This window comes from Cupressus sempervirens, chromosome 2, assembly GCF_028749045.1.
Source record: "Cupressus sempervirens isolate cs-2001-9-10 chromosome 2, ASM2874904v1, whole genome shotgun sequence".
Taxonomy (NCBI): Eukaryota; Viridiplantae; Streptophyta; class Pinopsida; order Cupressales; family Cupressaceae; genus Cupressus; species Cupressus sempervirens.
Genome location: NC_143119.1, coordinates 521,225,877 through 521,252,504, shown reverse-complemented (window position 1 = coordinate 521,252,504; position 26,628 = coordinate 521,225,877). Strand labels below are relative to the sequence as shown.

At 37.3% G+C, this 26,628-nt stretch overlaps 1 protein-coding gene across 9 annotated transcripts in view; it reads right to left on the bottom strand.

The window, feature by feature from the left end:
• Positions 1-26,628, bottom strand: part of LOC149573244 (ATP-dependent (S)-NAD(P)H-hydrate dehydratase-like) — a 179,978-nt gene that overhangs the window by 101,054 nt on the left and 52,296 nt on the right. For all 9 annotated transcript variants that reach the window (XR_016360073.1, XM_089814444.1, XM_089814442.1 and 6 more), the window contains exons 6-9: positions 2,825-2,887; positions 1,972-2,162; positions 1,828-1,889; positions 1,573-1,639 (exon numbers count right to left, since the gene is read on the bottom strand). Coding sequence is in view for 8 of the 9 variants with exons in the window: in XM_089814444.1 (XP_089670570.1) it covers positions 1,573-1,639; positions 1,828-1,889; positions 1,972-2,162; positions 2,825-2,887 (383 nt within the window). In the remaining variant the exon portion in view is untranslated. The remainder of the gene's footprint in view (positions 1-1,572; positions 1,640-1,827; positions 1,890-1,971; positions 2,163-2,824; positions 2,888-26,628) is intronic.

Sequence of the window (26,628 nt, the reverse complement as noted above, 5' to 3'; positions counted from 1 at the left end):
TAATGTAAATGGAGTTCCATATCACATCAATAGCTCTATTTTACATAGTATGTACTCAAGCTGAGGGTGGTAAACATCAGCCGGATTATCTTATGATCATATCTGTATTACCAGAAAACTTCTACCTGAAGCATAGGACAATTACAGTACCTCTCCGAGAAAAGCCTTAGAAACGATTTACCCTCTTCAGGAAAAGTGCAGTTATTTACCTAATTCCTGTCTTCTTTGTTAACAATCATACAAGAAACCAAGCACAAAGCCAGCACATACCAGCAAAATCACACAAGGAAATAGGTGCTACATTCAATATTGGCATTACAGGCCTTGAGGCAAGGTTGAGAAAGTTAAGTTAAATCAGCACTGACATAGAACATGATGCACTAAGGACTCTTTCTTGGAATGCCATATGCAGTGGAAAGATGAGTTGCAAGAAAAGAATGTTGAAATGAAAAAGAGGGTAACATGATAAGAAGGAAAAATAGCAAAGCATAAAGAAAAATGCAAGAGAAGTATAAATGGTTCCAAACTAGAGGCCAGGAGTTTGGAATTCAATATGGGAAATTAACAAGTTAAAATTCAGGAATGGAATAATTATTGAAAGTATAAGTCAGGTTGGGACAGTGGAAACAAAAGCATTGCAAATTCAAACAGATTATGAAGATTAATTAGAAGATGAAAAGAGTTCCTCACACTTGAGGCCACAAGATTTTGGAGAGCTTATAAAATACTCAGAGAGAATTATAAAGAGATAAAAAAGCTGCACCATTGGGGTCGCATTACAATACATTCGAGGCTACCATTCATTGAGGGAAGCCTACGTCAACCTCACCGAGCACACCTGCAATCAGTTTTACATCCATTGTGCAGACTTTCAAGCCAAAGTGGGCATCCCAGTCCACCTACTCATCTCTATTCTAGAAGACTAGTCAATTGGTTTGGTAGGGGACGCTACCTGCAAATATGTTTAGAGAGAATAGGGTGTTATTATCTGTTATACTTGTCATATGAATGATCCTCTGAGAAGAAAAGAAAATATCTGGATAGCTCCCTATGTGGGGCATCTTTATCTTTCATTCCAGATGTGTCGAGTCAAGACCATAAACCGTTAACACACTCACACAGGCTAATAGGTTCCCATAGGCTAACCGCCAAGCAGGAAAAATATATCTGACCAGCTCCCCTGACTTATGAATCTATGACTGCTGGAGTCAATCATAAATTGTTTCTTTTATATACAACTAGCAATGCAACTTTCACTACGATTGCAACAGTGATGACTAAAATGGGAAGAAACACCTAATATTCTTCTTCTAAATGCTTATAAGTGAGTTATAAACACACCTGTATCTTACTAGGTTCCTTTCATATGCTTTGAAACAACTACTTTGCAAATGCAGACTCACCTTTCTTCAAACTTATTAGTCAGCTTTACCACGAGTCTATACACTAGATTCAAGCAATGAAAAGGGATAAAAGAATTTCAAGATGTGATCATTCATCTATGCAATTAAAAATTATATTTACACATAAATTGAGTCTCCAAGCTCTAATATAAAAAGTCAGTTTACTAACCTGCCAGAAAGAATATCACCCTGGCCACCACATCGACGAGGCGATCCAAAAATACTCACACCATATACTGTACAAATATATCTACAAATCAATTATTAACTAACTTTTCCTTGCATTTGATTACAAATGCTTAGAATCAAATGCTAAGTAGCCAGAAGCAGTGTGGACAAAAAATACAGTATAGGGCAAGCAAAAGATCAGCATATACAGATTCATGCATATATTTCAGAGCTGAATTCATTGTATTTGGCATACCTCTTCTCCCATCACTGATGAGTTCCAGTTTTCCCTTATGTAAGATTGTCACTCCTCCCATTCTAAAAGAACATTCGAATGAATCACATAAGTCAAGGAAAAAATCTTAAGAGATACTATAGAAAAATACCACAATGATCATACTGCATAGCAAGCATCTGCAATTGTTGTGGGGCATCTTTATCTTTCATTCCATTGTTTTCCCCTAGATGACTCTGATCCTGTTCCAACACCTTCTGAACTAGCCGTTTGTGCTCATTTACATTTGGTGTGAGTACTGCTAAAGAATATCCTGACACTAGTTCAGGATTACTGGTCACAAGAAACAGTCCATCCTGTGGAGAGCAAGAAAATAATTATTAGAACACTAAGCATCAAAAAGTTTAGATCCTAATAATAATATCATTACAAATGTAATCAGTTGAAATAAACTTGTATCCATCTATAAAGTGGGATTTCCACTTCCAATGAGAATAACTGTTTTCATAACCATTCAAAAGTGTTTGCCCCTTTGGGTAACAGATTAATTCGTCCAAGAGTGTATGGTGACAGAAAGAAACATAATGCAACACAATTTATCAGAGAACTCGCAAAGCCTTCTTCATTAACATCAGCGAATGTTTACAGCCATACATATACCAAACATACTCACAATGCCAACACAAGATTTACTCCACAATAATCATGATTCTTGGACTCAAATACATTGTATTTGCATCTCTTGCTCTTTTTCATCCTGATGATGGATCACGTAGCATGATTCGAAACATTGATTGTAACAATTTTCAACACAATCTAATCCAGAAGCCAATCATTATAATCGTAATGGATTGTGGAAATTTGATCTCTTTGACTCAAATACATGTCATATATAAGTGCCGAAGGGGTGTGACAAGCAACCGTCACGAACATCCCAAACCACCTAACCATCCGACACACTAACAAATATTAACAACATCTCATTATACCGACAATAAAAAGTATAAGTAAAATATACCCCGTCAATAACAAGCGGAGTGTTGCCTCGTCTAGCAAGTAGAATAATTTCTCTCACGCAGTCCTGCAAGCATATGAGCAAATGTTGCAATGTCAGCTGTAATATACACAATATTCATTTTTAGCTTATAAAATAACTAAGGCATCTACCAAGTGACAAGCAACCAACCCTCACCTGCACCCCTCCTAATGGAAGAGGAAATTTGTAGACTTAACAAATATGATCATTTGCACATAAAGCATGTAATGACCTAACCCAATGAGTCCTTACTTAATAACCTCAAATTATCGACATTTTTTATTTGCCTTGTATATATATTTAAAATCAGACGTATAGTACATAACATAACAATCAAAGGATGAGTACAATTCTCAGATTAGCTATCACACTTGATATAGAATCATATTTATTACTTAAATTTCTCCTTAGTTCACAAATTGTTATGATTCTCACAAGAATCTCATATGATTGAAATTATTCTACATGCATCACATATTTCAACTACACAATTATGGGTATAGTCAAGCCTCCCTTGATAGGCCTATCGAGATCTTTTGAACATGCCAATCAACAACAATCAAGCAGCTCTCAAATACCGTCCACATGTATTCGCATCACATATGTATAATCACAAATATTGAATAATAATTGATGAAAATATACTTCCCTAAAACTCCATATTACTAAAATCCACCAATAAACGGTGACACAACCTTTGCAACAATAAAAATGTATTCTTCAATCCAAAAGCAATAGCTAACCAATCAAAGAAATCGTAAGGCTCGCAAACGAAAAAAATAGTCACAACAATAGATCATAACAAAATAGGCATCAACACAATAAATAAGAATAAGATCAATCAACAATAAACGATAAATCATCAAACAATCATTGCAATACAACTACAATGGCAACAGTGCACTTATGTAGCAACAATAAGGCACTGAATCATAAAACTTCAGTGTGAATGCACAAATTTATTGAAATGTGATACTTCATATGGCAATGGTGGGAACTGCTTTTAGGTCATTGATCAAATTTATTTCTTTGGGTAGGGATATTATATAAGAATTTTCTTTACATGCTGATGATTTAGAATGTTCAACCCATACGAGTTCTAATGCTTTCTCGACACAACTTCCTATAAAGGTAAGAAGAAGCCCTTCAAGAAGGAGGGTAATCAAAATAATGACAAACATAAGAAAGATCTATCCAAAATAAAATGCTTCAAATGTGAAAAATTTGGACACTAGAGATCTAATTCTCTAAGAATACAAAGCAGCAAGTAAACTGTACAAACATTAGTAGGAAAGAAGATAACTATAATCCTGAGAAACGTGTATTGTATTATGCACTATCAAATGAAATATCAAGCAAAGCATGGGTAACTGATAGTGGATAATCTCAACACATTACAGGTTACAAAGAAGTACTAGTCTCAATATCAGAAGAAGTTAATGGCGAAGTTACCATAGGTGATAATTCCAATCATTCAGTCAAAGGAATTGGGAACTGCACCTTCAAACTGAAGTCGGGTATTTCTCTCCATCTCAAAAGAGTACTCTATGTACCAGGAAAAATGAGGAATATAATCTCTATTACAGCACTTGAAGATGATGGACATAATGTTGCATTCATGGACAGTAAAGTAATGACCTGGTCTAAGAACTCTTCATTTAAGAAATCAAAGTTGATTGGTCAAAGAAAGGGATACTTGTATGAATTAAACATAGAACTTATTCAAGCCTTAATTTATGAAAATGCTGATATAAATGAAATATGGCATAGAAGGTTAGGACATCTAAACTTCAAAGCCTTATCAACTATGGAGAAGATGGTTACTGATTTATCTAAGTTGAATAAAGATCATTCAAGCATATGCAAAGGATGTGCTCTGGGTAAGAACACCAAAAGTCTATTTCATGATAGCACTGGAAAAACTAACAATGTTTTGGAATTAGTCCACTCTGATCTATGTCGACTTATGTTTGTTCCTTTTCTTGGAGGATTCTAGTACTATATACTTTTTATAGATGATTTCTCTAGGAAAACATGGATTTACTTCTTAAAATGTAAAGAATCAGAAGAAATCCTTAAGAGATTTAAAGAATTCAAAACCTTAACTGAAAACTTACCAGGACACAAAATTAAAACTCTTAGGAATGATAATGGAGAGGAATATACTTCAGATTTGTTTAAAGATTTTTGTAAAGAAGCAGGAATTAAAAGGGAGTATATTGCTCTTTATAACCCACAGCAAAACAGGGTAGCAGAAAGGAAGAATAGAACAATTATAGAAGCGGCAAGAGCTATGATATTTGATCAAAATTTAGAATATTATCTTTGCGCAAAACCCTCATGTACTGCTATCTATATTCAAAACAGAAGTCCTCACTCCCACCTTAGAGATAAAACTCCTAAGAAGTCTTTTCTAAGGTTAAACCAAATATAAGCCATCTTAGGATATTTGGGTGCTCAATATACATACATGTTCCAAAAGAAAAGAGAACTAAGAACGAACCCTCCGAGAGGAAAGGTATTTTTGTCGAGTATTGTGAAATATCTAAAGCATATAGAATTTTCATACTTGGTCAGAAAAATATTGAGCTTAGTAGGGATGTAATATTTGAAGAAGATTTAGCATTCAAAAGAGCCCTTAGTTCTAAAGATCCCACACATTTACCTAGTTCTAAAAAAAATCATGAATTTGAGTTTCAAAGGGAGAACATTGAAGAAATTGCAGATGAATTCAAAATCTTAATCTTGAGGAAACTCAAAATCCTAAGAAAAGACCACTTTGGGCTATTAAGACTGTAGAGGAAACACAAGACTTCGCTACACCATCTGAACCTTCAAACAAAGCAAAAGACCCAAAGATTTTCTAGTTTGTAGCAAACATGAGTGATTTATCTAAATCAAAACCAACCAATGTTTCAAATGCTATTAAACATACAACTTGGAAGGATGTTATGATGGAAGAATACCAATCCATTATTAAAAATGATATTTGGGAAATTGTTCCAAGACCTAACAGAAAATTTGTTGTTTCTTCTAATGAATATTTAAAATCAAGCATGTCGCTGACGATAGCATTGAAAAATATAAAGCCAAATTAGTAGCCAAAGGATTCTCTCAGGAGAGAATTGATTATGAAGAAACCTTTGCTCCAATTGCCAAATACACCTCTGTAAGGGCAGTCCTAGATATTGCACCATTGAAGGATGGAAAGTACATCAAATGGATGTGAAAACAACATTTCTAAATGGAAAGATTACAGAAGAGGTACATTTGGAACAACCTGAAGGATTTGAAACTCATAACCCTAAAGTCTTTTTTTGCAGACTCAAGAAAGCTCTCTATGGGCTTAAACAACCTCCAAGGGCATGGTATGAAAGAATTGATAAATATCTCTCCAGTTTAGGATTCTCCAAGAATGAAGCTGATCCAAATCTCTATTATAAGAAAGAAAAAGATGATATGATAATTTTGATACTATATGTTGATGATTTACTAATAACAAGTGATGATCGTCTTATAGATCAATACAAGAAAGATCTAATCAAAGAATTTGAAATGAAAGATTTAGGACTCCTTCATTACTTCATAATATTGGAAGTATGGCAGAACTGTGACAATATCTTACTTAATCAAGGAAAGTATACATTAGACATCTTGAAGAGATTTGGAATGTGGAACTGCAGACCTATGTCTTCTCCTATGGAGACTAATCTACACAAACTTAAGGAAGTAGCAGGAAAATCACCCTCTATGAACTCTACTCTTTACAGACAGATGATTGGGTCTCTTATGTACTTGGTATATACAAGACCTGATATTTGCTACGTTGTTAATGTTATAAGTCAGTTTATGTGTGAGCCAAAGGAGATTCACCTAGTTGCAATCAAACACATCATGAGATACTTACAAGGCACTCTTAACCTTGGGCTCAAGTATGAGAAAGTTGGGGTGGACTTACTTGGGTACGCAGACTCAAATTGGGTTGGAAGTGTTACTGATAGGAAAAGCACTTCAAGATGATGTTTCAATTTAGGCTCAGCAATGATATCATGGATATGCAGAAAGCAGGCATCAGTAGCACAGAGTTCCACAGAAGCTAAATACATTGCAACAGCAATGGCCTCTCGAGAAACAGTGTGGCTTAGAAAGTTACTTGTTGGATTATTTGGTCAACCCATGAATCCTACCATTATTCATTGTGATAATCAGAGTTTCATCCAACTTTCTATGAATCTAGTTTTTCATGACAGGTCCAAGCATATTGAAATTCCTTACCATTATGTAAGCGATATGGTAGACAAGACTATTGTAAAATTAGAATACATTTGCACTGCAGATCAGACAATAGATATTCTTACCAAACCTCTCTCTCGAGTGAAGATAGATCACTTCAGGAAAAGACTTGGTATGGTTGAATTATAATATATTCGTATTCTTTAATTATTAATGAAATAATTTTGAGTTAAAATTATTATTGTCAGGCTATTGACTGTTATGGGCTCCACCATTTGTATTCATTATTTAAGAGGTGATGATCTCTGAGATAATGAACACTTGTATAAAAGACATTATGAGAGATGACAATCTCTTAGATAATGTGTTGAACAGTAGAGAACTACTATCAAATCTGGATGAGTTCAAGATCATATTGTGATGTAGACATTTCTATGCCTGAGTCACAACTTGGATAAAGAAAGAATTTAATCATTTTCCGGATTTTATCCTATGCACTGGTAGATCTTAACTCAAGATCACATTGTCATATAGGCCCGGTAGTACCTCTAAGTCACAACTTGGATAAAGGAAGAATTTAATCATTCTCCAGATTTTATCCTGTATGTTGCATTCCATGCAATACTATTATCACTAGTATAAGTGACACGTCATATCACAGGGAGAGTAATATGACATAGTATCACGTGTTCAATGATACCACATGCTTCGAAGATTCAGATAGATATAGAGTGTCAATCTATGCTTATTCATCTTGATTGATGGTGCCAAATATGTTATCTCTCAATATGATTATCAAGTTAAGAGGGAGTGTTAATTCCATATAAATCTGATAATTATGACTAGTTTGAACTACAGATCATCAGATCTTGTAAAGCTTGTAGATCCTCAGAGAGGATCGGCCTCTTAAATACCTTCTATGTATGACCTAATCGGCCTCTTCAATAGGAGCATTTATTAATGTTATATTTGCATAGTATGGTTAGTTTACTAACAAATTCTAATATCCTTAAAGACGCTGATCTTGGGAATATATTGTTTAGTTTATAAGTAGGGCTGACTTGAGTCATGTCCTTTCTAAGGACATGCCTCTTGGTTGCCATATAAATAAAAGGGGTGAGGATGTGGATAAAGGACACACAGAAAATACCAGTCTGCTCCTTTAGCATCTACAGCCCTATATGATTTGTAGCAAGTATAAGATATTTGCAGAATAATTATCATACTCCAAATAACACTCCATATACAGGTCTGATATATTCAAGACCATCTTCAGCGAGCTAGAAAGGTATTATATCAGTTTGGTTGTTCAAAATTTGCAGAATATCTACATTACTTGTTATTCATCAAGAGTTTATGAATATTTCTAGTGATGTGCATAAAGTCGTGAATTAAATTATTATTTTTCCAAAAAAATAATTTAAGATCATTCGATAAAAAATACTCTTTTTTTTAAAAGAAAACTGTAAGATTTCCCAAAATTTTATAAAAAAGTAAGGGTCTCATTCTTTAAGTTATTACTAATCATGTGTCTCCTTCCCTCCACCTATTTTCCTAGTGATGAATATGACATTCATATCCATAGAAAACCAATCTAAATATTGGGTTGTTATCATTAAAGTCAATGACATCATAAGGCTTCTTCCCTCCCTTCATTTTTCCATGAAGGAAAAGTTTGTACTGAAACAAGGTCATTCATATGCTATTGGTTCAACTTGTTCCTTTTCATAGCATGACTAATCTTAAATAGGCTCCAATTATACTCACACTTGAAAAAACAAGAAGGTTTTCACATGGCATAGATGGCTAACATTTGAAGCTAGCCATTTTCGCTAACCGCACAAGAAACTAAAGACACCCACATTCATCCATACAGGAATTTTTAGCCATGAATCTCTATTTCTATAATTGTCATAATATATGACCTCTTTAAGATTGGAATTACTGTCATGAACTATTTCCCATCAAGGAGGAAATGTAGTTAAGTCTGTATTGCTTTGTCATTCACCGAAATAACTTCTTCATCAATTTAGTTTGTGTGAATTATTTTCTGTAATCTCCCCGTTTTGGCTGGCATCGTTTTGTGTGCCAGATCAATCTATCATGGACTTTCGTAGACGGGTGGTTGTGATGAAAGAGTCATTTTGGCGTTTATTTGGGGATTGGATGGTTTATTATGCTCTTGGAGATATTATTTATTTATATTTTATCATCATTTCTTATATGGGGCCTACATGTTATAATTCTAAGTTGAGTTGCACTTTTTTTATAAAGTTATTTAATTATAAAAGTGCATTATAATGGGATTTTATAATGGATGTTTCTATAAGTTCTTAGTAACTTCTTAGAAAATGATGCTTCTAGAAGTCCTTAGTAACTTCTTAGAAAAGTAAATAAATAGAGGGCTTGGCCTCTCATTTGAAGACGGGAATTGATGATTCCACTACTATTCTCTTTGAGCATTTGTGGCACCATCCAGGTCTGCAAATATTCAGCATAATCCTTGACAATGATACCTGTCAAGAGATTGCATTACTAAGGAAGTGAAAGACCTTCTAAAGGGTTGCACTTTGGAAGTGGTATTCAGCCATTTCAAGTTGAGCTTAATTTGTATATTCAGACTACATGAGGGTTTGAGTCTCTAAAAGTAGTCCGAAAAAGCAGGTCCGAAAAAAGCAATCCGAAAAAGCAGTCCGAAAAAGCAAATCCGAAAAAGCAGTTCGAAAAAGCAAAGCAAAAAAGCAAATACGAAAAAAGCAAGTGAAAAAGCAGATCAGAAAAAGCAAAGCAGAAGAGCAGCATTGAAAAAAATTATTACAACCATCTACAATCAGGTTCCTTTGAATATTACATGCATTGTTTTTATCATTTAGATGCATATTAGGAGGTAAGGCTGTAGGTGAAAGTTGTAACAGATTTAAGCATTATTCATGCGGATGTAAGCCAAGAGTCTTGGCCATTTCATACTAGCATTGTAATTGACATTTTATGTGCAATAAAGGAGACATAAGTTGCTGGTCTGATATAGTGTAATTGAATATGTATTTATCATTCATGATCAGCTTATTAGTTTGCATGCCAATTGTTTGACAAAATGTCAATTGGCTGTAGGTTCTCTTTTTTTGGCATAAATAATGTTATAATTTTGCATTCCAAGTGTTTGTCAAAATTACTAGTTTCTGTAGCTGCATATTGCAAGTAGTTTCAGTCACATATATGCATTGAATATTGTCAAAATAAGTTGCACATTCATGTTAGGTCATCGTTTAGTCAATTCAAAGTCTTCTTGCAAGCATTCTTATTGATGCTAAGCAAGGTCACCGGGAGACGGGGAGACTTCGAGGTCTCCGGTACTGGTACTGGCACCGGTACGGCAATTTTTCAAATAGGAGACGGGGGTACTTGGAGATGTCAAATTTTTTTTTTTTATAATTTTTTTAATATTTTAAAGAGTCTAATACTAAAAGTAAATACAAAATTTGAAAATAGTAATACTGTAAGACTAAAGTAAATAATAATAGTAATGTCACATTAAAAATTAAAATAGACTCATAGAGTCAAAGATTTCAAAACTCACATGATCACAATATTGTATCTCATAGACATATTTGTTTTTTGAATATTGCATATGATCACCATCATATCAGATTGATAATCACTAAGATTATCATTACATATTCAAATTTTAAATTCAAAAAAGTATAGTTTGATGCTAAATTGCTGATATGCAAACAAAAATGAACACTTTGTACAATAAACCAAAAACAGAAATATACCTAGTATTAGTATGTCGATGGTACTATCATCTACTCCACAAGGTTGTGATCATCCATCTCAAGGTTTTCAGCTATCATACTCTCCAAAAAATCATCACTCTCCAAAAATATTTTAAATGATTTAATCATTTAAATTGTTGAATAAAAATAATTTTTTTAAAGTGTTTCTAATGTTTTTAAAGTTATTAATTTATTAAATAAAATATTTTAAATGATTTAATCATTTAAATTGTCGATGGTCTTAATTTTTGTATTAAAAACATTAAAATGAGGGCTAAAATATATAAAATTATTTAATATTATATTTTACATTTATATTTTACCAGGAGACTTCGGGGAGACTTCACTTTTTGGATTAGGAGACGGGGAGACTTCAAGAGACTTCGTCATGAAGTCTCCAACCTTTTTTGAGGTCTCCGGAGACGCGAAAAGTCTCTGAGACGTGTCTCGGTCTCCGAGACGCGACTTTTAGGGGGGAGACGGGTCTCCCGATAATCTTGGGTGTCCTACCAAGGGTGAGTCATGTACCTCCTTCAGGAGTTTCTGCTTCAATTCGGATTCTGACACTAGAAATATCCAACTCTTATAGTAAATGATGTCATCCATCACTTTGTATTGATCGTCCTTGGTGTTGTCATCTATTAGCTTACAGGCAAATGTGCTTTTAGAATATTTTACTAACAAATGTGCTTTCCAGTCGGCTAAAATCTGGGTTAGTATATAGACAGTGGGTTTCCTATACAAAGCATCTGCAACCACATTGTTCTTTCCTTTCACATATTTAATGTCTAAATCAAAGGCCTAAACCTTGCTTACCCATTTTTGTTGCCTCTCGGTCAAATCGGGTTGCTCCAGAAAATATCTCAAAATATTGTGATCCATGTGAACGACAAACTTGGCACCTACCAGATACTGCCGGAACTTGGTTAGTGCATGTACAATGGCATACATCTCTTTGTCGTAGATGGAATATAGGCATTCTGTCTGCGTGAACTTCCTGGTCATAAGCTATGGGGTGTTTCTCTTGCATCAATACCACACCAATGCCTTCTCCGAACACGTCGCACTCCAAAATGAACAATCGAGTGAAATCAAGTAATGCAAGTAGGGGACAATTGCTCATTGCCTCTTTCAGCTTATCAAAAGTGAGTTGTGCCTTTTCATTCCACTGGAAAGACCCCTTCCTTGTTAGATTCGTTAAGGGTGCGCTGAGCTGAGAGAACCCTTTAACAAACCTCTGGTAATAACTGCACAGTCTGAAAAACCCTCGCAAATCCATGAGTGATTTTGGGGGAGGCCAATCAAGGAGAACCTAAATCTTCTCTTGATGAACTTGAACTCCATATCTACTAACAACATGACCCAGGTACAATACTTTTGTCATACCGAATTCACGCTTGGATTGCTTGGCGAACAAAGACTACTCCCTCATGATCCTTAGGACTTCATCCAAATGTTTCAAGTGCTCCTTACATGTCCTACTATAAATAAGATCATCAAAAAATACCAATAAGTTCTTACGCAATTGTTTGTTGAAGATGTGATTCATGCAGGATTGGAATGTAGTAGGTGCATTTGTCAATCCGAACAGCATGACCAAGAACTCATAAAGCCAATAGTGACAATGAAAAGCCGTTTTTTTGACATCTTCCTCCCTCATGCGGATCTGATGGTATCCAGAACGAAGATCTATTTTCAAAAAATAGACTGTGACATGCAATTCATCCAACAACTCATCTATCCTCTGAATGGGATATCTATTCTTTATTGTTTTTATGTGCATCGTCCTGTCCTTTTTGGCTAAAATCACTGATGACGCGAAGGGGATGGACCTAAAACGGATCCATCTTTTTTCTAGCAGTTCTTGAATCGTCTTCTCCATCTCATCTTTGAATTTCTTAGGATGGCGGTAAGATGTGGTTACAACTAGCTTAGCTCCTAATTCCAACTCAATAGCGTGTTCGAATCCTCGATGAGGCGATACACCAGGAGGAATGTCTATAAAAACTTTGTCCATTAAGGTTTTTTCTGCCAAGGTTCCCTTTACTAAGGTACTCTTTGTTGAGGCTCCCATCATCACGGCACCCTTCACTGAAGCTCCTGTCACTGAGGTACTCACATTCGAGGCCCCCTTCATCGACATATTCACCACTAAAGCTCTCTTCGTCAAGGTTTCATCCGTCATAAATATAATAGTGGTCGTTGTGATTGTGGCAGTGGCTAAGTTTGTGCCAGCATCAATGTCTATGTGCATGACCATACCCAAAGAGATTTTTTAACATAATGATGTGTAAGATTTTATCAATTTGTGCCATTGGGATCCTAGTGAAGAATACGACAATATTTATATCAAAGTGGCATAGTGAAAATTTGATAGCAATGTGGTGTTGCGGAGAATTAACGTCATTTCACTTGTCTTGCCTGTGCGTTTGATTGGGAGCCAGGAGCTGTTGGTGTTTCGTTTGATGATGGACTGCTCGAGGCCAAGCAATTTTGGGCAGCGAAGATTTGTCATGTCCCCAAATTTGAATGTAATAATTAAATGAATTAATTCACTGGTCCCAAAATTTAAATAATATAATAAAAGGACCTTTAATTAGTTACTTTAATTAATTAATATGGGCCCAAGTTATTATTTGTATTTGTGGTTCCGATTGATTTAATATATCTCGGACTTATTTTTATTTTGGTTTCCATTAATAAGTTTTGCCATCGGCTATCTTTATACACCCTCGAAAAGATTTTCCCCAACCAATATTTAAGCATGGCTTGTATGTAGTTGTAGGTATGCATTTTGATTATTTATTTTGTATTATGAATTCCCATTGGGATTCTCTGTTGTTTGTCATTTTGAAAGTGAAAGATCTTCCCTACTTGGCTTATTTGGTTTCGGTGGGATTCAACCCTCACTCTACTCCGTTGCATGTAATACTTCACTCAGATTTGGCAAATCAAAGCACCATCTTATTGCAAATACTAATTGAAGGATATTCGTGTTCAATCTCCATTCTTGTTTGGTTTATTCATGAATTTGGATCGATAAATTTATGGTTGCATAACTTAGCATTCCTCCTCTATCCGTACACCATCCATCCCCCACATCACAAAGTGCATCTTCTATACTGCAGCTGTACGACTTGGACAACTCCGTAATTGTTCTGCTGCTATCATACCGTATGGCTTGTCTTCTCCCCACACTGTACGAACGTCGCACCTCCATCCCGTATAGCCATAGTGGCATTCCACCGTACGGCCACCACACTACCATATGACCTTCAAGAGAACACCATACCACCTTCAGGCCTACACCATACAGCCATACACTCTACAGTACGACCATCAAGATAATACCATATTATCTGAAGCACTAGCCACCCGAAGTACTGAGGGAGAACTACTTGAAGCACTAGCCACCCGAAGCACTGAAGGAGAACTTCCTGAAGCACTGACCTGAAGCACTGGCCACTTGAAGCACTAAAGGAGAACTAGCTGAAGCACTGGCCACCCGAAGCACTGAAGGAGAACTACCTAAAGCACTAGCCACCCGAAGCACTAACCTGAAGAACTAACCACCCAAAGCACTGAGGGATACTACTTGGAGCACACAACCAGACTACCTGAAGCACACGACAAGACTACCTCAAGCATACTACAGGACTTCATGAGGGAAGCACTGGCCACCCGAAGCACTAAAGGAGAACTACCTAAAACACTGGCCACCCGAAGCACTAAAGGAGAACTACCTGAAGCACTAGCCACCTGAAGCACTGACCTAAAGCACTGGCCACCCGAAGCACTGAGGGATACTACTTGGAACACACAACCAGACTACCTAAAGCACACGACAAGAATACCTAAAGCATACTATGGGACTTCATAAGGAAACTCTAGAACGAAATATTACAGTGGTATCAGAGCTAGTGATCTTGCCAGCCTACTAGGATGATTGAGAGATTCTGGTACTTGGATCACACTATGGCCCCGAACAGCGATGGAGAGTGGTGGTTGAAGGCACTACAAAGGATTCGCAAAGAGCTCAGTGAGGGTGTTGATCTTCCATTAGATTTATTAGAAGTTTGTTTGTGTCAGGTGAACCAATTACCTTCAAGATTTATACAGAGAATCCTCTCACCGATTAAAGAGGCCTTAAGTCAACCCAAGCTTTTGAGACACCATGACAAGGATAAAAGATTGGCAGTTGCAGCATGTCTCAGTGAGGTCTTGAGAATTTTGGCTCCTAAAGCACCGTATGATGATAGCACCGTGATAGAGATATTGCAATTGAAAGTTGACCGCTTTCAGAGTCTTAATGACTTCAGTAGTGACCCTTTGGTAGGGGATCTACAATATTGGAGAATTGTGCAAATGTCAAAGTAAGTAACCTTCTCTTAGATCTCGAAATGCAAAATTTGGTCCATGATATGTTTCATCACTTCTTGGTCACCATCAAGGAAGATCATGATATTAAGATTTCAATTTCTATGGAGAGTCTTATGAGTTCGTGCATTGAAGAGATGGATGAAATATCCCAACCCATCACGTCTATTTTATGGGTTGTTCGTAATCTAGAATGTATTCCCTCTATAGCCACATATAGATTGGTTAGTAATGTTTTCAAGCATTGTAAAAAAAAACTATTATCTCATTTGCACAAGTGGGAGAAAATAACTGACAACAATAAAGGTGATGCTTTACGTGAGGAGAATGAAGACAGGATTACAGGGCCGCCCCAGAAGGATTTGCTAAATCTTTCTACTACACTACTATAGGGACAACACCAAAAAAATGAAGTTGCTTGCATTGATCTTGTGAAGACAAGGACGGATCAAGTTGTGCCCATCATCGAAGTTATGCCCGAATCTGTCTCTATCACAGAGGTTGTGTTTGTTGTCGAGGTTGTGTGCCTGTCACCAAAGCAATGTCCATCATTGTGGTCTTTCCCTTCGATGAGGTTGTATATCCATCACCGTCCTTGTGTCTCTCACTGTCATGTCCATTACCATCATGTTCGTCACCGATGCCGAGTTCGTGTCTGTCGCCGTCGTGTTCGTCACCATTGTGTCTGTCATCGTTGTGTTCGTCACCATTGTTTGTCACCATCGTGTCCGTCACCGTTGTGTCCATCATCGACGCCAAGTTCATGTCCGTCACCGATGTCGAGTCTTTGTCTGTCACCGTCGTGTTCATCATCATTGTGTCTATTACATCGTGTCCATCACCATCATGTCTGTCACCGATGTCGAGCTTGTGTCTGACACCTTCATGTCCGTTACCGACACCGAATCCGTGTCCGCCATTGAGTTTGTATCCATCACTGTCGTCGTGTCTATCACTGCCATGTTCGTCACTGAAGCCAAGTCCGCGTCAGTCGTTGAGTTCATGTCCATCACCGACGTCAAGTTTGTGTCCATCGTCAAGTTTGTATCCATCATCATCATGTTCATCACCAACGTCGAGTTCATGTCTGTCACCGTCATGTCCGCTATTGACGCTGAGTCTGTGTATATCAAGTTAGTGTCTGTCATTGTCATTGTGTCCGTTGTTGTCACCGTCACCATATCCGTCATTGTCATTGTATCCGTTGTCATCATCGTCGCCTTGTCCATTGCCATGTCCAACATTGCCGTCATCATCATGTATGTCATCTTCATTTTGTCCATTGTTGTCACCACAGCTATGTCTATTGCCAAGTCCATCATCATGTTCATCACCGTCGTTGCGTCCATCAACAACGTCAAATCTGTATCCATCGTCAAGTGTATCTGTCACCGTAGTTGTGTTCGTCGATGACGTCATGGTTGTCTACATCATCATGGTATGTCCATCGTTGTGGCTGCATCGATTGCAATAGCTACGTTTGTCACCATTGAGACATTGCTTGTTGTCGAGACTCTATCAATCATCGAGGCTTCAACCGGGGTTCTGTGTCCCATTGAGGTTTTATCTATAACTAAAATTTTATTTGTCACCAAGGTACTCTCTATTGAAGTTTTTTCTACCAAGGTTCCCTTTACTAAGGTACTCTTTGCTAAGGCTCCCATCATCACGAAACCCTTCACTGAAGCTCCTGTCGTCGAGGTACTCACAGTCGAGGCCCCCTTCGTCGACATTCTCAAACTAAAGCTCTCCTCGTCAAGGTTTCATCCGTCAGAAATATAATAGTGGTCATTGTGATTGTGGCAGTAACTAAGTTTGTGCCAAAATCAGCATTTGTGTACATGACCGTATCCAAAGAGATTTTTGACATAATGATGTGAAAGATTTCATTGCTTTGTGTCATTGGGATCCTGGTGAAGGATACAAGATTTATATCAGAGTGGCGCAGTGAAAGTTTGATAGCAATGTGTTGTTGCGGAGGATTGACGTCATTTCACTTGTCTTGCTTGTGTGTTTGAGTTGGAACCCAAGAGATGTTGGTGTTTTATTTAGTGATGGATTGCTTGAGGGCAAGCAATTTTGGGCAGCGAGGATTTGTCATGTCACCAAATTTGAATGTAATAATTTAATTAAATGAATTAATTAACAGGTACCAATATTTAAATAATATAATAAAATGACCTTTAATTAGTTACTTTAATTAATTAATATGGGCCCAAGTTATTACTTGTATTTGCGGTTCCGATTGATTTAATATATCTCGTAACTATTTTTATTTTAGTTTCTGTTGGTAAGTTTTGTCATCGGCTATCTTTGTACACCCTCGGAAAGGTTTTTCGGCTTGAATGTAGCTGTAGATATGCATTCTGATTATTTATTTTGTATTGCGAATTTCTATTGGGATTCTCTGTTGTTCGTCATTTCAAAAGTGAAAGATCTTCCCTACTTGGCTTATTCAGTTTTGGTGGGATTCAACCCTCACCCTATTCAGTTGCATGTAATACTTCGCTCGGATTTGGCAAATCAAAGCACCATCTTATTGCAAATATTAATTGAAGGATATTCGTGTTCAATCTCCATTCTTGTTTGGTTTATCCATTAAATTAGATCTATAAATTTATGGTTGCATAACTTAGCGTTCATCCTCTATCCGTACACCATCCACCCCCACATAACAAAGTGCATCTTCCGTACTACAACCGTATGACTTGGACAACTCCGTAACTGTACTACTGCTATCATACCATACAGTTTGTCTTCTCCCCACACTGTACGACCGTTGCACCTCCATCCCGTACAGCCATAGTGACATTCCACCATAGGCCACCACACTACAGTATGACCTTCAAGAGAACACCGTACCACCTTCCGGCCTACATTGTACGGCCATAAACTCTACTGTACGACCATCAAGATAATACTGTACTACCTGAAGCACTAGCCACCCAAAGCACTGAGGGAGAACTACCTAAAGCACGAACCTGAAGCACTAGCCACCCGAAACACTAAGAAAGAACTACCTAAAGCACTGACCTGAAGCACTAGCCACCCGAAGCACTGAAGGAGAACAACTTGAAGCACTGGCCCCCTGAAGCACTAAGGGAGAACTACCTGAAGCACTGACCACTTGAACCACTAGCCACCCGAAGCACTGACCTAAAGCATTGGCCACCCAAAGCACTGAGGGATACTACTTGGAACACAACCAAACTACTTGAAGCACACGACAAGACTACCTAAAGCATACTACGAGACTTTATAAGGAAATTCTAAAACGAAACATTACATAGAGCTATAGTTCCTCCGCGTCTTACCAATGCTGCAATTCTTTCCGTATAGTTCAAAGTAACCATGTTGGTATCGTCGTGATGTTGGTTGTCTTCGGCAGGTATTTCCTCCTATTCGTCCTCATCATCAAACACGACCTCAATGTAATGGATCTTCCCTTTTCCAAGGCATCTGTGGCCAAGTTCCCAAGGTCCCTTGCAATTGAAACATAGTTTCTTCCTTCGGAGCTCCTTTCGGGTGACTTCGTCCAACGACGGCTTCTTGAGCGGAGGTTTATTATCTTTGTCCCTCGGAAACACCAGTAGTTTGTTATGTAACTTCCCAAGGATGATGTTAATGATGATGCCAGTGCCTTCTTAATGGCCTCCAACAGGGTGGCAGGATTGAACCCTTTTACCCAACCTTCCAGTGGTTCTGTCAGTCCGTCCATGAAGAGCACTATCCATCTTCTTTTAGAAATGTCCGTGACCAAAATAGAGAGTTTCTAAAATTCCGCAATGTACTGGTCGACCAATCCAATTTGTCTCAGTTGTGCCAAATCTTTGAAATTGAGTTCCAGATCTTTGCCGTCAAATCGATCTATCAATCTTTCAGTGAATTCTGCATAAGTATTTATTTGATCATGCCCCAGTGTGATGGTGTCGTGATGCCACCATTCATGCACAACTCCCTCCAAGTGCAATGCCACAAATTTAATTGCTTCTTCTTCTAGCATGGGATTAAGCTGGAAGTAAGTATCAGCCTTCATTACCCACGCTTGCGCAAATATGGATTCAGATTTGTCAAATGGAGACAAATTTACTTTACTCAACTTCCTCCTGAGATCATCATTAAAATATCTTCTATTTCCGCCTCCCCAATATCTCATTCTTAGATTTGCATAATCTTTGTAGGATATATCTTCCTCAAAATTCGCATTCTTCCAGTCTTCTCTCAGTTGTTCTTGCATTTCTTCAAAGGTCGGTTGCTTCCCTCAGGGTGGTGTCTCCATCCGTGGGGGAAAAGACAACATGGAAGGTCAAGAGCATGCTAGATGAGGCTTTGTTTTACCCGATACTGAGTCTGCATTGTGACCATTTTGTTCTCTGGATATTTTATTGTTTACCAATTTCTTGAGAGTTTCTTCCATGAGTCGTTGAGTATCATTGATTTATACCTGATTTTTCACAAGTTCTCTTAGTAGTGCCACAAGTTCGGCAACTGTTGGTTCTGGTTCGACAACCATTCTATCAACAGAATGGGTTCTTTGTCTCTTCCGTTTGTAAACTCTCATTCACTATTCATAGGCTGGTAGGATCGAAGCGCTCCGATACCACTGTAATGTTCCTATCCCCTACGATTTTTCCTAAGAACTTCTTTCGACTAAGCTAACAAAAATCACCATAAGGGGTTGTGGCAAAGGTCGTACAAACTACTGGGTAACAGTACGAACAATTAGCAAAAGTGATGGGGGGTTGTATAGTACAATGGGATGTTCGTACGGTGTTATGAAGTTGGTCGTACGACATTTAGGGAGGACCGTACGGTGGATAGAAGTAGGCCGTATGGTGAGTGGATGGAGGAAGCAAGGGAGGTACGAGGGTGTGGTGGAAGATGTGTGGAAAAATGAAGGTTGTACGGGCAATGAGGGAGTCGTACAGGGATGTCTGGATGCCACACAGTTAGGTGTTTGGGCCACAACAATGAATGCAAATTCATTCATACAAAACACACGTAGATCAGATACAAGATTAGAAACTTGAATACAAATAATCTTTCAATATATGCAGAAAGATGGTATTCCGATTTGCCAGATCCGAGTGAAGTATTATAGGCGATGGAATAGGGTGAGGGTTGAATATCACCGAAATCAGAAATAGCCAAGTAGGGAAGGTCTTCCACTTCCAAAATGGCGAACAACAAAGAATTCCAACAGGAATTCGCAGTATAAAGAAATAATCCGAATTGCATACCCCATGACTACTTATAAGCCATGCTCAAATACCCATCAGGGAAAACTTTCCGAGGGTGCACAAAGATAGCCAATGGCGACACAAACTACGAAAACAAAAATAAAAATGGCTCTGAGATATATTAAATCAATCGGCCCATTAACAGTAGTTTGATTAATGATTTATTTTATAACAAGAACATTACATCCACCCAAGTTTTTTTTTCCATTTTCATTATTTTAAGAAAGAAGAAACAAGTTCAGCTATCTATTTTAATATTTTTGCACTTGTATACTTGATGTGAATAGTTTATTTCTTCTTCTTTTTTTCTTATTAGATTCATAGATTGTATTGTGCAAGAATGGCCACTTCCGGAATTCAACGTTCGATGGCAAGGCAAGGTTAACAAAGTGATAACTGCAAAATTGTTGTAGGATCTCCATTATGGAGACATACCACAAGATTATCACAGGTTTCAGAAGGTGGGTCATACTATTGGAAATGTAACATATGTCATAGTAAACCTTTCCATAGCTCATATTCTCGGGTCAAAGTTCATTTTATGGACCCTATTGGTAAAGCAATAGGAATGTGCAAAGGAAGCAAAGATGGAAAGGCGATGACTGATTCACAATTAGCAGGATTTATAAAAGAACAAGAAGTTGATTGAAAGCTTTTATCAACCTCCATCTAGAAAGAGCAAAATAAAATTGCCCATTGATCCAGTTGTATCCTCCAAACATCTATTCTTGCAAGTACCTGTACCGAGAGAGGACGAGGAAGAAGTAGAAGGTATTCCCCGCAAAAGAGGTTCATTCGATTCCGCATTTAAAATGGAGACAAGAGAGCTTGTTGATCAAGCCATTGCAAGTTGTCTCTATGCCAATGGCTTTCCTTTCAACTTGGTGAAATTACCATATTGGAAGGAAATCATAGCAGACATTAATAAAGCACCGGCTGATTACACTAGTCCTGGGTATGAAAAGATGTGTACTACTCTTTTTGCAAAAAGGGAAGACTTCTATAGAGAAAATTGTTCAACTAGTTAAAACTTATTGGAAAGCTTCCGCTATATCTATTGTCTTCGATGGATGGAAAGATACAAGAAACTGGCCATTGATTAATGTGATTGTAGTGTCCCCCAAAGGGGCAATGTTTTCGACGGTCATTGATTGTGAAGGAGAAGTTAAGGATTAACAGTTCATTTCTAGAATTCTCATCGAGGCCATAGAGATGGTGGATAGTAAGAATGTGGTCCAGGTGGTTACCGATAAAAACCAAAATTTGTAGGGGTGTGGGTGCTTTGGTTGAGAGTCAATACAACTATATTTCTTTGACACCATGCACTGTACACTCCCTCAACTGGTTATGCAACAAATTGGTACCCAACTAGATCCGGTGAAGCAAATATACCAAGAAGGGCAAGAGATACAAATGTTTTTGATGAACCACCACATGTCACAATTCATATTTTATTCATTCTCCAAATTGGAGTTGCTGAAGGTAAATTGTAATTATTTAATTTCATTTATTTATTTAATTTGAATAAGTTTTAGGTTCATGTTTAATTATCAAATTGTATATCACTTTGCTTAATATTTATTGACATATTGTTAACTTGCTTAGGTTGTTGAGATCCAATTTACATCTCATACTATTGTTATGAGACGACTTGCTAAGGTGCAAGGGGCATTGAGCCAAATGATGATTTCTAACCAATGGGGTCTATCAAAGGCTTTGAATTCAAAGAGAGCCCAAAAGGTCAAGGCTTTGGTCTTGGATGACGGTGAACTCATGTGCAATTTGTATTGGATTTCACCAAGCCTATCATGACTGTAATAACCCCTAGAAATCAATAACAATTATCATTTAATTATTAATCAACTGTAATAAATAATTAAAATAGATTATAAATCTTTATTACCATTTTATTTGACTCTTTAATTAAAAATATATATTTAATAACAATTAATTAAATAATTTACAATTATGAATAATTAAAGTTAAGCAATTTAAATCGATGACCAAAGACACGACCCGTCACAGGAAATTCACCAATTTGTATAAACCCACGGAGGAAGAAATCAAAGGACACAGGAAAAAAATGATAGAAGAAAACTGATTGAAGAGTGAAGGATCTGTTTAACACAAACTAGAGATCCAACCTGGCACAAACTAATGGAGCTGTTTTTGAATCCAACAACTCAAAGAAGCATACGATAGAATTATCGACAATCACCAATAGACAAGAAAGTGGAAATGTCGGGAATAGAAGCACAAGGCAATCATCTCACATATATAAAACTTTCCCAGGAGAGAACAATCGCAGAGAAGGATTTCGTGTGAGGAAGACAAGTGGAGTCCACGATACTTGTCCTTGCAATTCAAACTAAACTAAGAAGACCAAGCATCAAGGAACACCACCAAGAATACCATCAAGCGAAAACATCAAATTTCACACCAATATCATATTACGGCAGGAGTATTCCAGTTACCACAGTGGCATATACTTATAATTAAATTATAGACTCCAAAGTGCAAACATTCCGCCTTCTCAACATCCTCAGAAACCAAGGGAGTGATAGGTTTCGGGTTGGAATGAAGCAGCGCGTCTTGCAAGGCACATCAATAATAATTAAGACTAACATAGAACCAGACTCATAAACAAATAAGAACAAATACATGAACAGGATCTAAGAAAATAGTACAATCAAAGGCACCCCAGTGGAAGTTATAAATTCTAGGATAGGGATACAAATCTCTGAAGGTCAGTATATACAGTTGTTTAAGACATATGCATGTTGTAAGATTGGATATATCTATCCAAGAGGCCTAGAATGAGGAAGATCTCTTCTAGGAAGGATGGATAGATTTAGCACTAAATATCCATAAGGACTTGAGGAGAAAAGAGCATTGTGGAAAGAAGGTTCTTAGTGAAAAGTTATTCTTTTCTACTAAGAGCCTCAAAAAGCCGACCTAAGGACCTAACCACAAACTCTCTCCTCAATAAGGGAATTAGATGGGAATTAGGATCCATAAATGTTTCAAAGTTCACCATGTTTTAGTAGTAATTTGTGCATATCTTTCCTATTAGAATACTGACATACTTGCAAGTTCATAAGCTTAGAGATTCACTAGATAACCAAGGAGACAGGAGACATTACAATGGTATCAGAGTAACAATCTTGCCATCCTATGAACAACAGTTCATGGAAACCTACGAGAAAAGAAACAAGAAGATGACTATGAACGAAATGGCCAATAAATTAAGGGCCTTCACGGAACAAACCAACCAAACCTTTTGAGTCAAAATGAAAGATTAGATAAATCCAATCAGGCCCTTTTGAATGCATTATAAAATATGGGAAACTCTATCAATAGCCTCAAGAATAACTCTTCCCATGGGAGAGATATAAGTTCGAATGAACTAGAGATTAACGAATCATCATCTACTCGAATCCCTAGACCACCTTTTCTACCAAGGGAAGAAATACCAATGGAAGAGGTAGGGATAGACCAGCCGACCAATAGCACAATCAACAATGCAAGGGCATATGCAAGCCTTGAACCGGAGATTAGGAAACTTATAACATTTGCGGAGTTTTGTGAAGGTCAAAAATATGAGATCCCTAAAAGATTGAGAAGGCATGAGAACAAAGATCTTAAGCACAAAGTGAACAGTGATAGTACCAAACTTTAATGGGTCAACGAAAATGACAACCCATGCCTGACTCCAAAAATTGAACTCCTATTTTACCCTTAGCCTGAGAACGAAAGAAGATGCCCTCCAATTTGCCATACTACACTTAGAAGGTACAGCACATGAATGGTGGCATAATGGTCTACTATCCCTAGGCCATCAACACATACCATCCTACCAAGAGTTCTCTCAAAAACTAATCAAACGATTCAATAAAATTGAACCCGAATGGTACTTCAAAGAATTAACTCATTTAAAACAGCATGGAACAACAGAGAAATTTGCAAATGATTTCCAAAAGCTTTCAGTTATGGTGCCCAACTTATCACAAAAAAGACTTATTTTTCGAAGGTCTAAAAGATCCTATTAAGAATATGGTTAGAACATCCAACAATGGAAGAAGCTATCCAAAAGGCCAGAAAGGTGGACTAACATGAACAAGGAAAGATTTAGAACTCGCCCTCCTAAAAATAAGCAAGAAGGTTCAAGGAAGGAGAGTAAAACATGTTACTTTTGCAAAGAACCATGGAACCCAGGTAATCAGTGCCAAGGAAAAGAGGCAATTAGGAACAAGGATGAATTATCGAAAAAAGGCTTGTGTTTCAAATGCAAGGAACCTTGCGGCTGAGACCACCAATGTAAAAGGGGACAATTACATAAAATGGAAGAAGCGGGAGAAGATGACATACAAAATAAAAGAATTAAGGTGAATCAAAAAGAATTTGGGGCCCCAACAGTAGTTACACAAGAGAGCAGGAAGAGACCTTTCCATGTCAAGTGAACAATAAAGGGCTAGAAAGTAATTACATTAATAGACTTAGGAGCTTCACACAACTTCATCAGCCAGGACCTAGTAGCAAAAAGAAGGTTAAAAACTCAAATTTGAAGGCTTCAAGGTAATGATGGGTAATGCTACTATTGATCAATGTGTGGAGATCGCCCCCCAAATAGAAATCACTTTTAAGAACTACACCATAAAGGCAGTTTTTTTGTGGTTAAACGACAAAATGATATCATCCTTGGAATGCCATGGATAGACTCTTTAATGTCCCCAATTTTTAATGTAATAATTTAATTTAATTAGTTAATTAACTGGTCCCAGAATTTAAATAATATAATAAAAGAACCTTTAATTAGTTACTTTAATTAATTAATATGGGGCCCAAATTAATATTTGTATTTGTGGTTCCGATTGATTTAATAAATTAATATATATCTTAGACCTATTTTTATTTTAGTTTCTGTTGGTAAGTGTTGCCGTCAGCTATCTTTGTACACCCTCGGAAAGGTTTTCCCTGACAGGTATTTAAGCACGACTTGTAGATAGTCGTAGGTAGGCATTTTGGATTATTTCTTCATTTTGCAAATTCCCATTGGGATTCTCTATTTCTCACCATTTCGGAAGTGAAAGATCTTCCCTACTTGGCTTGTTCGGTTTCGGTGGGATTAAACCCTCACCCTATTCCGTTTCATGTAATACTTCGCACAGATCTAGCAAATCGGAGCACCATCTTTTGGTAATTATTAATTGAAGGATTATTCATGTTCAATCTCTTGTTTAGCTTTATTTCATGAATTTGAATCTGTAAGTTTTTGTTGCATGATTGAATCCACCTTCTATCGGTACACCATCTGCTACCCTTGGTTTGGTGCAACACGTCGTGCATTTGTTTGTGCTGCAACATTACCATTCCGTACGGCCATCTCTGCCCATGCTACAACATTACCATACCATACAGCCATCTCTGTCTATACTGCAACATCTCCATACCGTACAGCTCTCTAGGATACCGTATGGCCAATCAAGACCTCCGTCCTTTACTCCATTCCAAGCTACTATAGGGCCCACCCAAAACAGTTTGTACATCACTGTTCACTCCATTCAGCTATACTATATGGCCATCAGGCACATGGGACCAACGGGTAACTGGCCATCAGGCACACAAGACCAACGGGTACCTGCCCATCAAGCACACAGGACAAATGGGTAACTAGCCATCAGACACACGAGACCAACGAGTACCTGCCTATCAGGCACATGAGACCAACAAGTAATTGTCCATCAGGCACGCGGGACCAACGGGTAACTGGCCATCAGGCACACGGGACCAACGGGTACCTACCCATTAGGCACACAAGACTAATAGGTAACTGGCCATCAGGCACACGAGACCAACAGGTAACTGGCCATTAGGCACACAGGACCAACAGGTAGCTGGCCATCAAGCACACAGGACCAACGAGTATGTAATGTCCCCATTTCCAAGATCAACTTTAATAATAGAGTTAATATAAGGAATAAATAAATAAATATAATATCATATAATATAATTATAATTGCAATTGATAAAGTTAAATAAATAATACCAATTAAAAATAATAAAAATAAATACACAAATATTGTAAGTTATTATTAAATATATTTATCAAATTGATATAATATAATATTATATTAATTAATATATTATGATACTATGAAAA